This window comes from Trachurus japonicus, chromosome 10 (assembly GCF_045865225.1).
Source record: "Trachurus japonicus isolate A0001 chromosome 10, Traja_1.0".
Classification (NCBI taxonomy): domain Eukaryota; kingdom Metazoa; phylum Chordata; class Actinopteri; order Carangiformes; family Carangidae; genus Trachurus; species Trachurus japonicus.
Window position 1 is genome coordinate 17,126,367 of NC_140916.1, and position 13,093 is coordinate 17,139,459.

The 13,093-nt window shown below is 42.2% G+C and overlaps 1 protein-coding gene across 5 annotated transcripts in view; it reads right to left on the minus strand.

Annotated features, from left to right (window-relative positions):
* The window catches only part of mid2 (midline 2), a 139,853-nt gene that overhangs the window by 18,258 nt on the left and 108,502 nt on the right, over positions 1 to 13,093 (minus strand). For all 5 annotated transcript variants that reach the window (XM_085789687.1, XM_085789690.1, XM_085789689.1 and 2 more), the window contains 4 exons: positions 8,626 to 8,774; positions 6,896 to 7,023; positions 6,353 to 6,496; positions 890 to 1,051 (listed from right to left, as the gene is read on the minus strand). In XM_085789687.1, the coding sequence (XP_085645813.1) occupies positions 890 to 1,051; positions 6,353 to 6,496; positions 6,896 to 7,023; positions 8,626 to 8,774 (583 nt within the window). The remainder of the gene's footprint in view (positions 1 to 889; positions 1,052 to 6,352; positions 6,497 to 6,895; positions 7,024 to 8,625; positions 8,775 to 13,093) is intronic.

The following is a 13,093-nucleotide window of genomic DNA, read 5'->3' on the forward strand; positions in this document are numbered from 1 at the left end:
ACAATACTTGATACCTAGTTTTAAATTCAGAAGTATTCAGGCGAGCCTAAGGGGGTAAAACTAAATAACTGATGCAAGATATATTTTACTACAGTACATCCTCTGCTTGATACCTTAAAAAACCTGCCTGATAACAATACGCTGTGAGCAATTAAGACACGTTCACCCAACTCAGACTGTTTTGTGCTACGAATGAAACTCCACTATTTGTAGCTCTGTTGAAATCCCAGTCATCATGGCGTCTCATCCATATGAGACACCATATGAACGCACAAAGACCGCCTGGGAACTGTTTAGGTCTTTGACAAGAAAGTGTGTGTGTATTTTTTGTGGAACAAGTTTTTCGTCCTGGATGATGCAACTGTGAAACTGATTCAATACATCAGTCAAAGGATGATGACATCCCTCCTTCTGGGAATATGACTAAAAAGTAATGGTTGACTGTGATTTATTTAAGACATTCATGTACATCCGTACTTTTGGACTTAAAATCATTCAGTGAAGCGCTCATGGAACATGTAATGAAATGTCTCTGACACAAATCTGTCAAGGTGTCATTTCAGGTTCCTCCTTTAATTTTCGCTTTGTTGCCCCACGGACAGAAAATGTAACAATCAGACTGAAACCAAAAAGGCAATGCATAAATATTCTGTTACTAATGAAAATGTAATCTACTCTAGTCCTAAATCTGCTTCTTATCTTCCACTCATTTCTAAATCAAAGATAACCCCCTGGGAAAAAAAGCTCTGAGCGGAGAAAGCCTGTAAGTTCTGCTGCACAAAGGACACCGCCAGACTTTGAATTGTATTAAATATCAAAAACAAAATTAACAAGACTTGTAAATATTCATAGAAAAGCAGACAGAGGTGTCACATGGGCCTTCACTTACTGTTGGTTTTGAGGCGGGCTGGCTCACTGTTGCGGCTTCCTGCCTGGTTGATAGCCTTGACAAAGAAGATATAACGGGTGCCACTCTGCAAGCCGTGCACCGTGTAGTGGTTCTGCTTGATGTTAGGTACGATCATCCAGCTGTCTGCTGAGTTGTACAAACCTGGCAGATGCAAAGAAACACACACAAAACAGACAAATGTAACATGAGTAACCAGCTTCTCCTGATACTTTCTCCAGACCTAGAAACGTCATGGCACAATAAAACACACAGGGACTGTACAACATTTATGTAAACATACTGATCCATTCCAGGCATGACAGACTCCCTGAGGTGATACTGTAAATCTAAAACCCATTAAGAGAAAGCCACTGACATAATATGACGAGTGCATCTCTATAGTAAGCGCCTGAGGGCGAAGGAGTGTGATAGCTTTTAATGTTCAAATGTATGGAAACGTGGGCAATACCAACATGACCCCGGTTAGTAGGTGCTTTGATTCCAAGTGACTTGCAGTAGAGGGTTAGTAATGGCTGGGCTAGCTCTGCAGCCACCTGCTTCTAAACACTGTCTTTTCAGTCTCTCAGCTGCAGCCGACTGTGAAGGATAAAAGGGAAATCTCAGCTCAGGGCAGAGGAGAGGATTGTCTACAATGGGGTGTGCTTTTGGTCTCTAGTCTTGTGTGAAATAACAGGGATGAATTTATTCACCTAAACTGACCCACCACATTATCACTCCTTTTCTCTGTCTTGTTTTCTTTTACTTAAAAAACATAGTGTTTGCCTGAATGTTAAAGCTGAAATACACAACTTTCAATCACATTACAGATGGCGGAGTTGTTGTGGAAGGTCCACTGGTTATCCGAATCAGAACATGGGAAAGTTAGTTAGACGTGGTGGTGATGCTGTACAAACAAACAAAGCATCTTGTTTGAGAGAACTAAACAACATGATTAATGTTTGTAGAGTTGGATGTAGAATTACAATCCCTTTCATTGTCTTGTCTTCACTCCCCAGTGCAGAATTGCAGGGAAATAAAAACCCTGAAAGGCTCTCAGGGCCATGCCTGCCATGTCCCTTCTGGTGAGGATGGCGCATTGTGAATTATTGAGCAAGATGGCAACAGCATGCATAAGTAATAACCAAGAGTCTGCTTGTAAATATAAATACTTCACGGGACGCAAATAAGGCCTTTAAAAGTGAGGCAGCTTTAAGAATGAATGAAGGGAAGGGACTCTTAAAGTTGAAGTGAAGGCTCTACATATCTGCCTTTCCCCCGACAAAGAAAACACTGGAGAAAACGTTGATATCCCTCTAGTAGATGAAAGACAAAGACACTGGACCAACAGACTCAACCACATGTTATTTCAGCATCATCTTAATAAATATGCATCTACTGTCAACAATGAAATACAATTGCTGTTTTCCTCACCAAAGGCAAGATTGTTGTTTTACTGTGACAGCTGTCCCTTGTTGTTAAGAAAATTACGCCTCCCACCTGTCGTTTTAGCCGCATCCTATTAAAATTACCGAGGCTACACTGTCTGTGGGCTTTCACAAAGACGAGGGAGAAGGACTTCGTGCTGCTTTCCATTTTCAAGGCTTTTGATCTCCATCCGCACCTCTCCATTTTTGCTCAATCAAATTAGGTCAGTACACAGTGACTCTCTATCACTACTTTCACATGCTGAAAAAAGGGGAGTTTTCTGATGCTAGTTGTGCTGCTTTGGTGTAAGTGAATGTGCCAACGCAGAAAGAGAAAGAAAAGCGAAACAGACCAGATCACGTCTTGCATCCAGACATCAAATCTGTGTGTTTGTGTTCACTCTGCCGACACATGAGAAGGGAACAGAAACACAAAGTATCTTGGGAATGTAAGAGGCTTAGTTTTTGATGATGCAATATAGAGTTTATTGTGACAGTGTGTATGTGGCTGCATGGACGTGTGCCGCATGTATGCGTACATGCAAAGACAAAAGTCTTTGTGCGTATGAGAAGCTGTGCACCTACATTTGTCCCCTGTGCACTATTTGTCTGCAATCACTGTAAAACTCATCATTATTTCATCCTACATCGGTACAAAGACTGATCCTGCTGATATTCTGACAGATCCCTTGTTAACATGAAGAGGGAGAGAGATTTTACCAAACTCTGCCATGTCCTAATGCTCTCACTGCGGTACTGCTTTTCACCTGTGATAATCATGTTAATACTTCACCACAGGCTAAAGCTTATCAAAACACGTGAACAACAGACAGCAGCTGGAATCAGCAGGTAGGTCATAAAATATGGTTAACATACAGAGCTCCCAAGAAGATGGAAGGATTTCTAATAGTCCAGATAGATGGAGTAACATTGCTTCAGCTGGACAATACAGATGGCAAATGGTTTTAACTGACAATTAGGAAACTATTCTTTGATCTCAATTATAAAATCTGGGAGAACTAACACAGAGCTAATGTGGATGTTTGGCTTCTTGGCCCGAGGTTGGGCCCTGTTGGTAAAGCTATCTCGATAACAGTCACTGGCCAAAATGAAAGGTACCAAAGCAAACTAAATGGACACAGAGTCAAAAGACAAATGACACAAAGCTATTACGATGGTGTGCCATTTTAAATTAATCTCTTGCATTTCAGTGCAAAACAAAGAGGTCTGAATGTTGAAAATTATATTTAATTTTGCCCCCATTTGAAGCATTAATTCTGCCTTGGACTGAGATTGATACCATTCTCATGCATGTATGCTAATTATAAACAGCTGGAAGACGGTTAGCTTAGCTTAGCGTACAGTCTGGAAACAAGGGAGAACAGTTAGCCTGCAGCTGATAGATAAACACCCACCTATCAGCACTTCTTAAGGTTGCTAATTAACATGTTATATACAGTATATCTGGTTTGTTTAAGTTAATGAGTTAAACAGAAAGTAGTGCATTAGACTGGCAATCAGTGAGATTGCCAGGCAACCAGTGGAGACCCTGACATGAGCAATTGGTTAAATTTGTATCACCACAGTGTTTACGGCCATCATTACCTCTTAGTGCTGTGTTATTGATGAAACCATTAGGATGCAGCATTTAATAATTAAGGTCATATAAATGGTGTGTTTACATCAGCGTTACTGTCTGACATGTAGAATTACTGCCTCGGGCTGAATTACTGCACCGACCAGATGCAATTTACATCCATGTCTGTCCAGAGCCATACTGTAGTATATATGCAGGTATTTTGTCAAACATTAGCTAAACCTTGGAATTGTGGCAAAGATCATGCTCTGTGATGTCAACTGTGACCTTGACCTTTGACCACAAAATTCAAATGACTCCATCATCCTTGATTCCAAGTTAACATTTGTATCAAATTGATGAAAGTCCCTCCGCATATTCCTCAGACATTGAGAATGGTGCGGGTGGACAAACACTTCTGGAGGCATAAAAAGGAAAAACTGTTTGAATTAAAATCACCTCCTATGTGACTGTGGTGTGGATGATAGGAGGAGGCTGAATATTGTATTTGTCTGAATGAACAGAAAGAAAAACAAACATTTACAGAGCCGTGAATGCACAATGTGTGGATGGTTGGGATATTTGCAGCTCGTACTGAGCCGCAGGTAGCAGCTACAAAATTACAGCTCAGGTTTAAGTTTTCGTTTAAAGACATATTTGACTTTCTGACACTGCTTACATTTCTCCATGGCATTTGGTTTCACTTGCTGATTCTATTTTCTGCTGCTCTGCTTGGATGCTCCTGCAGAAGCAAGGTTGACAAGACCCCACAAACCCCTACTGACCTCCTCATGGGAGGCCCGAGGCTGAGGATGAGACCAGACGAGAGAAAAGGAGAGAGCTGGGATAGCGCTCGAGTGGGAGCATTTAGCCACTTGGAAAGTCTGAGAAAAATGCTTTGGCAAAAACTCAAGTGGCATGGCAAGCTAAATGGGTTTCTCTCTTTCTCGGTTTCTCCTGTGAATCTCCGAGGACTCAGTGGCAGCACAGTGCTGAATATCTGAGTCACTCAGTCTATCACAGCTGAAATGTATCCTGATGTTTCAAATGGCTTGGCCACTTGAGTCGCATGTTGAGATGGAGAAATGTCAGGCTACACAGAGGGGAAGAGAGCAGATGATAAAAAGGATCAAAGTGCAGAGGAAAAGAGAGGCGCAGGTGTGTCTGTGCACATGCTCTCATGTGCACAATTCTGTACATTCATCACATCCTCCTCATATCAGTAGGTGTTAATTTCCACTTCCCCTATGTAACCATTATCCACTCAGATCCTCATCTGTTCTCCTGTTGCTCTCCTCCTCCACAGTGATCTTTCTTCTCCTTCATTTGTGTTGTGATAGACGATCAGCGATAATGTGTTTGGCTAATGGGGGTCAGATTTTTGGCAAATATATAAATATTGAATAAAGTTTCTGGTAAATAATTTAAATGTACTGTAGTCGATCCTAACACCACAGACCAGACTGAGGACAAACAATACACTCATTTTACAAGATTGTTCAGCAATAAAAATAGTCAATTAAGTTTGATTACAGTTAAAAAACTATGAATTTGTTTACCAATTACAGGAAAACAATTTTGGCCCTGTCTTTTTTCAGTTTTGTATTCAAAAATGGAAAAATTAGTGAAAAATACTTTCAAAAGCAAAGAGCACAGTTTGTGCCAATGGTGGTTGGGTTTGACTGTAACCAAGGAATTGGCTTTAAGCCCATGTTGTGACCCAAAACACAGAGGCATAGGCTGACAAGATTGCCACATGGTGGTGATGTTGGATCTAAATCTGCACCAAAATCCAACCACCTGCTCCAAAACACTACAACATCCTGTGTATGGTAGGGCTTATGTAAAAATATAGAATATGTAATGCAAGAGGCACTCACACATTCACAGTGGCTACTTAGAGATAGATTAATGACACAAAATTAGACACTGTCTAGTCAGTCTGGCAGGATTTGCTCTGGTAGCGTTTCTGAAATCTTTGCAGACATAACTCCATTCTTACAACTCTGAAACAATAAATGAAACAGCTAGAATACAGGGAGAAAGGTTGAAAAAGGACACTGTTGATTTTACGCTCTCATCTCTAGTGTCTGCAGAGTTCTCACATAATCCCAGATACTAAATAGTGAATCTACTTGAAGCGTATCCTCATGATATGTCTACGTCCTATTTTTATAACGAGTAAGTCCTGATAAGTCAGCTCTGTCGCTCTATAAATATGAGCATGGAGGACAACAAAGACTAAAGCTGGACAGAAAATCTAGGTTATGCAACACAGTTGGTATGAAATATTGAACATAAGAAAACACAGTGAAAATAAGACAGAGGAATAACAGAAGTATTGTGCTGCTCCAGTTTAGTTCCCTTTGTAACTGCAGAGAGGTGACTGAGTTTCTTTTGCGCTTCTTTTGGGGCTTGTGCATCAGTGTGTATGTGTGTGTCTGTGCGTGTTACATGACTCACTGATGAAATTCGTCTGGCCAGTGTAGATTGTGTACTGCAGCTCGTAGGAGGTGACACTGAACTCGTCCTCAGACGTCCAGTGAACAGTGATGGTGTCATGGGAGGCGGTGCACAGCTCGTCTCTTATGGATGGCGGGTTGGGAGCTACAAGTGGAGGAAACGACAACGTGATTCATGGTAAAAATGAAATAAAGAATGGTCATAATTAGAATGTCTGGTTAAATATAGAAGTCATTCATTAAAACATAAAGATTCATATAAAGTAACATTCAAGAAAAGAAATGACCCCCTACAGGTTACATGATTTTTAGAGCAGCTGGTGTCTGGGATACATTTCTTACCCTGGTAATATAAATAGTTCATGCTCTTGAGTATAAAATGACACTCTATGGAAAACCTTTTACACTATGTCTACAAGTTACGTTTGATCTTTCATTCGTATGTAAATAAGGTCATGCAAATGGTTTCACATGCCAGCTGGTCTGAGATACCCATCATTATGAGTGAGTGGAGTATTTCGATGACAGCAGACTCGACTCTTACCCGTTAGGTAATCTAGTCCCTCTAATATCTTCTTCTCTCTGGAGAAGTCCAGGGCAAAGTTGTCAAAGGCCTCGTTCAGGTTGACGTCAGGGATGAGCACCTGGGAGGAGGCCGTTGCCATGGCAACCCTTTAGCGTAGAGGCCAGAACGCACGAGGCAAGGTAAATGTCACAGGGAAGGTGGGGGAGAGTCCAGGACGGCCACGAGGTCAGACGTGGTGATGAGAGGGAAGGGGCACAAAGAGGGCGAGAGGTGATGAAAAGGTGGAGAAATGTGAGGAGACAAATGAAAGAGGAGAAGTGACAGGAGGGGAGAGGTGGTAGACAGAGTCATTGACACATGGGAAGGTGAGGGAGAAAGAAAATAAACAAGGACAGAACATTAATGATAAAGAAAACTCACACCATCAAACAAAGCTGTACCCATAACCCCACCTCTGTGTTGTTTCTTTACCCACAAAGCCAGCAAAACCAGACACACATCGACACACTGACTCCGCAGTCTGTACAGCTTTGTGGAAACTTGTGCCTACTTCAATGAGCAGTCTGTGGCAGGAGCCAGCCTGAACCACAGTGCTGGCAAGGTTACAGAGCAGAGCAGAGCACAGAGCAGCACTAGTCCTTCAGACTTTTGTTCCTCTGTTCCTCAGTGAGGAGAAAGCAGCCGGTCAATAAAGCAGCCAGGCAGGTGCTGGATTAAAAAAAGCAGGGTCTAGGCCAGAGGAAAGGATGCTACACTTGCTACAGGTGTTGCACAGGTCTCTGTCTGTGCAAGGAACAGGGCCAGAAACATGCCGGCCTGCCTTCAGAACTATGCAGGTGGAAAAAGAAAGTGCGGAGCCGGCCCTTTAAATGATAGATGATTTTCAACAGAGGCCTGACATTGATTGTGGGAGTCTGGGAGGTTTGATAAAATGCTGATTTCACCAGCAGCTTTACTCTGAGATTGGATTTAATCGAAGGAATTTGATGAGAAATATAAAAACCAAACAAAAGCAAATGTGTTTTGTCAAAGATATAACAAAAGTTTTACTGTATTGGCAAAAATTGATTACATACTGTATGTCTCTACCATAAAACCGGATTTCAGGTAATCTCAGACTGGACTATCAGACTGTTTACCAGTCCCCTTATGTACGCCTTTGCCCTTGATATTTTTGTACTCGTCTATAGGTCTTCATGTTGATTGTTTGATTGTTTGTTCGTTTACATGTAAAATCAAAAACCAATAAATGACAAAAAAAAGTTTTACTGTGTGAAGTAAGATAACACAGAGAGGCAGAGAGAGAAACTACTGTACAGCAAGAGGACCAGTCTAATACACCCTCTTCTGCTTACACAGTAGTAAATGAAGTGGAATCAGTGTCCTTTGTGCTTTGGTTTGCCAGCTCTTACAGTAGTATACTGTATGTTACACTTTTATTAAAAAGGATCAACAGCAGCACAAAGACGGAGGATGCACTAGTAGAGAAAGTCAAGGACGGCAGAAATGAGGACAGAGCTGTTGCCTGACTGCATTTGATCACATGTGTCTCCTGTTCCCAGGCTTGCAGCAGATTTCCAGAGTATCTGGTGAAATAGGTGTAAAGTCAGATCTGCTTTCTGAACAGGTCTCTAACCAGTGATTAGTCCGACAATCAATCAGCCGATATGAGCAAAGAACAGCCTCCACTACCTACCTGGCCATGTGTGTTTGTGTGTGTTGTGTTTGTGTGTGTTTTTACCACCCACCTTTCTGCTACATTTCGGGCGGTCTGGAGGAAGCGGGCGTGGTCGTTCTCCTTCAGGCTCTGCTCGGCCTGCGTGATGAGTGCGCTGGAGCGCTCCAGGCACTGGCGACAGTTTGCAATCTGTTGAGCCAGCTTACGCAATTTCATCACCTGGAAAACACACACACACGGACACAAGCACATGTTGGTATGTTGCGACACTGCTGATTCATATTCATTCGCTCAATCTGCATCCGTGCACCATATTTCCTCACCGCTTCCACCAAAAAAAAAAAAAAGAAAGAAAACCACCCACAAAAGTAGGTCTCTGGTGTTATTGATCTGTTATGCTCATCTCCTGTGGCTAGAAATAACTTTTCTATTTGCCCATGGCAAACTCCCGCTCACTCCACTGCACAAATTCATGAATATGTGCCTTGGAGCGTCTTCTACCTCCACATGCTTCACAGCTATAGTCCAGTGAATTCATATGAGGTATTCATCATTTTGACAGTCACTAATCCACAAATGTGTTCAACAACTTCCAGAAAATATTATTAAACATTTCTGCCAAATTAATCCAAAATACTCATTTCAAATTCAGCATTAGAAGCCCATTGCAACTCTCCCCACTCCACAAAAAAAAAAAAATAGAAAATTAAAAAGACTGCTGCCAGGTGAAACCAACAAGCTGACTCTTGATAGCTGAAGTCTTGTCAGCGTATGAGGACAACAGCGCTACAACAAACACAAACCCTCTGAAATGTTGACAGACTGAATATGTTGGACACTGACCAAATAGTATGAGGACTGAAGTATGCCGCATTAATTAAACTGAAAGGAGATGACATTATCCCAGCTCACGTGCAGAGAGGATGAGAGGAGGTGAAACAGTCTGTATTAGGATGTTATTTCATACTCGGCCGAGCCAAACATTTAACCCCTTGCTCCCATAAAATGTCTCCCTGATGTAACTACTGTACTCTATCAACCCCGGTGTGTGACGGCCGTAAAACACATGATAAACCCCTGGACTGGCTCGTCATGCCAGCACTGACCCGAGCAGAGGTAAACAACATATTGCCTCAAGAACAAGAACAAGATGTACAGAGAGATAAATATATGTAAAAGTATGAATCTGAGACAGACTAGAAATTACTATTTGCCCTTGACCTTCTAGACCAAACCACAGTTATTTCAGTCTTGTAAAGACTCATCTGCATCTACTCGGTGTGGAGATAAATGTATCAGTGCCCTGAAGTCTGAGCAGGACACAGAGAGGTTTCGACGCACTGATGTCTGCTTCACCGTCATTATAAAAAAACACACTGTGCACATGTAGCAGGTCAGTCGGTCACGCCAGGGTTCAGACTCTTTAAAAACAATTACACACACAGGGTTTTGTAAAGCAGCCCCCTTTTGACTGAAATTTCTCAATGGTTGTACTGTAATTTAATTTCCGACTGAGCATAAGGAAGCCATTCTATGCCAATTTGAAATTTAACTAATCTACTTAACTTCATTATGGTCATATCCTGATCCCCCAAATTAACTTAGTTTGATGAAACTCTCCACAGGAAATAACACCGGCTGCTCATGAGCCCAAAGAGTGTAAACAAAAGGTGAGCTGTAGGATAAAATACCAGCTTTGGTACCAAGTGCATCTCAGCACTGGTGATTAAATGAAACCTCGGTGAACTTTTAAATGGCAAACAGCGAAGAGACGTAGGTTCCTTTTTGACAAACACAGCAACCTGAATCTCTCAACACAACATCTACAATTATGAGAGCCTTGAGGGGATTAGTCATTTATACTTTCAGCCATGTATTTTGGCTTGAAGTGCTTCAATGAAGAAAAATTCAGAAAAAAACAATAAAAAAAAAACCAAACATTGTGTGGCAGTTGGTTAAGAGCTTGTCACCAGAAGCTCTCAAAGAATCAAAACACTATCTAATGTGCGGTGGCTTTTTCCTGCTGCAAAAAGCTGCTCCTGCTTAGAAGCCTCTCTAAGCTGGCGACTTAATGGAGTTCTCAATTGAACGTCTTAGCTGCTCTTCCACTAAGTCCACCCTAATCTGTTGTCACTATAAATGACATTTGAGCAGGTTGTTGACCGCAAATAGAGAGGCGAGACAGGTTTAATGGATGGTTTATTATTTGGAAACATATGCCGCAAACAACAATTTTGGAGGCGATTACTCCCTCTCTCTCTCAGAATGATGGACAACATTGCTCGTCTATGAGTGTGTTTGTGTGACTATCTCAACCTGCAATGTCTGCATCATATTAAACTGAGCAAACCTTAAATGTTAAAGTGCTGGCCTATCAGTTGACAGTTATTCAATTATAAATACACATGCAATTTAATATTGTAGTGCTGAGTCCAAAAATGATTATGTAATCCCCTTTAAAAAAATTAGTTTAATAACTGGGTGACTGTATCTTGATAGGAAGATAGCAGACCTCCAACAGAGAAGCACCAGAAGTAATCGAGTTTCATTGGACCTGTTCATAGGACAGTGTCTGGGTTTGAATCTTGGTTGCTTGACTTGACCTCCTAGTGGCCTCTGATCTGCCCTGCACCCCTCCTGAGATGTTTATGGCTGCCACAACCTGGCCGTTGTAAAGGGGAGAAAGGTGATGATAATTCTAGGGGCCCAGAGCCCAGTTGGGCCCACAAAAAACCCCAGTAGTCTAATCTTTGTATGACTGAATTATTCTGCATATGGCCCTGACTAATACTCATAGTAATGCTACATTAGCATCAAAACAAAGTAAATAAAAAATAATAATACATATGTAGTCTAAGAAAGAAGGGGAAAAGTCAGGGGGCAGGAGCCCACTTTAGTATTCTATCAGGGGGCCAGAATTCCTAGCAACGGCCCTGGCCACAACAATGCCACGTTGCTTTTGGCATACTGTAGCCTCTGTGATAGTCACACAGCTACAAGAAGAGCTTCCTTGTCAGATAAGTGTAAAAACATCCTGTCTCTACTTGCCATAACCTTGTAAAAATCACATAATGGACCAAAACAGTTTTTAGACATAAAGTGAAAATATTTCAAAGGGGATTTGAGGTGCTAATCCTCAAGTCTCTAAAGGAGCAGTTAAAATAGTTTTCAAAATGAAAATGAGACGCAGAAGCAGAGACGATGCCTGGAAGACAGGGAGTCATATGATGAAAAAAAAACAGATGCACACATTAGGCCATGGGAATAGTGTGTGTTTTGTTTGGGCTGGGAGAGATTAGGCATGACTGCTGAGTCTCCTTAGAGAGAGACAAAGCTTGTTAGGAGGAGGTGAGACAGAGAATGGGAGCACCTTGCACGGCTCTGCTCACCATGATCAAGCCTGAATAATCCTGTTAGTCTATTGCAGAGTCACCTCTGAATACTCCCCTTACCGTCCTTACCAAAAAAACACAACAACAAAAAAATGACAGCATTAGTAGTCTGTTGATACTTCAAATCTCCTCTCCTCTCCTCTCCTCTCCTCTCCTCTCCTCTCCTCTCCTCTCCTCTCCTCTCCTCTCCTCTCCTCTCCTCTCCTCTCCTCTCCTCTCCTCTCCTCTCCTACACATCTGCAATTCTTTGAATTACTCGACGTGCAGTTTATTCATCTCCCTTGACCCTTAAATCACCTCAGTATTAACACATCTTCCCGGAGCTGACTTCAATCAAGCCCTCCTCTGGTGTTTTACGGGCTTTCCCCTCTCACCTCCGTCTCCTGCATTTCACTCCTCTAGCCTCTCCTAGACAACCTCTTACAGAGCCAGACTCTCAGGAGAACAAGCCTTGCACTTTGTCTGCAATCACTGCGGACACACTCTGACACACTTCCTCTCTCTCTCTCTCTCTCTCTCTTTCACACACACACACACACACACACACACACACACACACACACACACACACACACACACACACACACACACACACACACACACACACACACACACACACACACACACACACACACACTCCCCTGCTTCAATCCTTGTGTTCAGTGTTTGAGAATCTTTCATCTCTCGACAAAGCTCTTTTGCTGCCTCAGAGCATCCTCCGCAAGTGCTTAAAACTTCACCTCTGGGAGGGCGAGATTAAGAGTTTGTCTCTGCCCTGAAACCCTAGACACTCAGGGGGTGGGAGAGGTGGTGGTGGGGGTCACACAACCATATCCACCTATGAAAGCGTGCACACACACACACACACACACACACACGTCTGTACAGTAACTCCTGCAAAAGGTTCACAGCACTTTTTTCTGCCTTTTCAGATTTTTTCACACACTGCCATTGGTACTCTCTCTCTCTCTTTTTCCTCACTTGTCTCCTGAAGCATCCATGAGAGATATGTTTGGGGTAAACAAGCAGGTAACTACACGGGCGAAAAAAAAAAGAAAAAGGACCAATAGTACATTACATCTATGACCCTGCTGCTGCTCTCATATTCATTTTCCTGTATGAAACCACAGCCTCTCCACCAGTGGA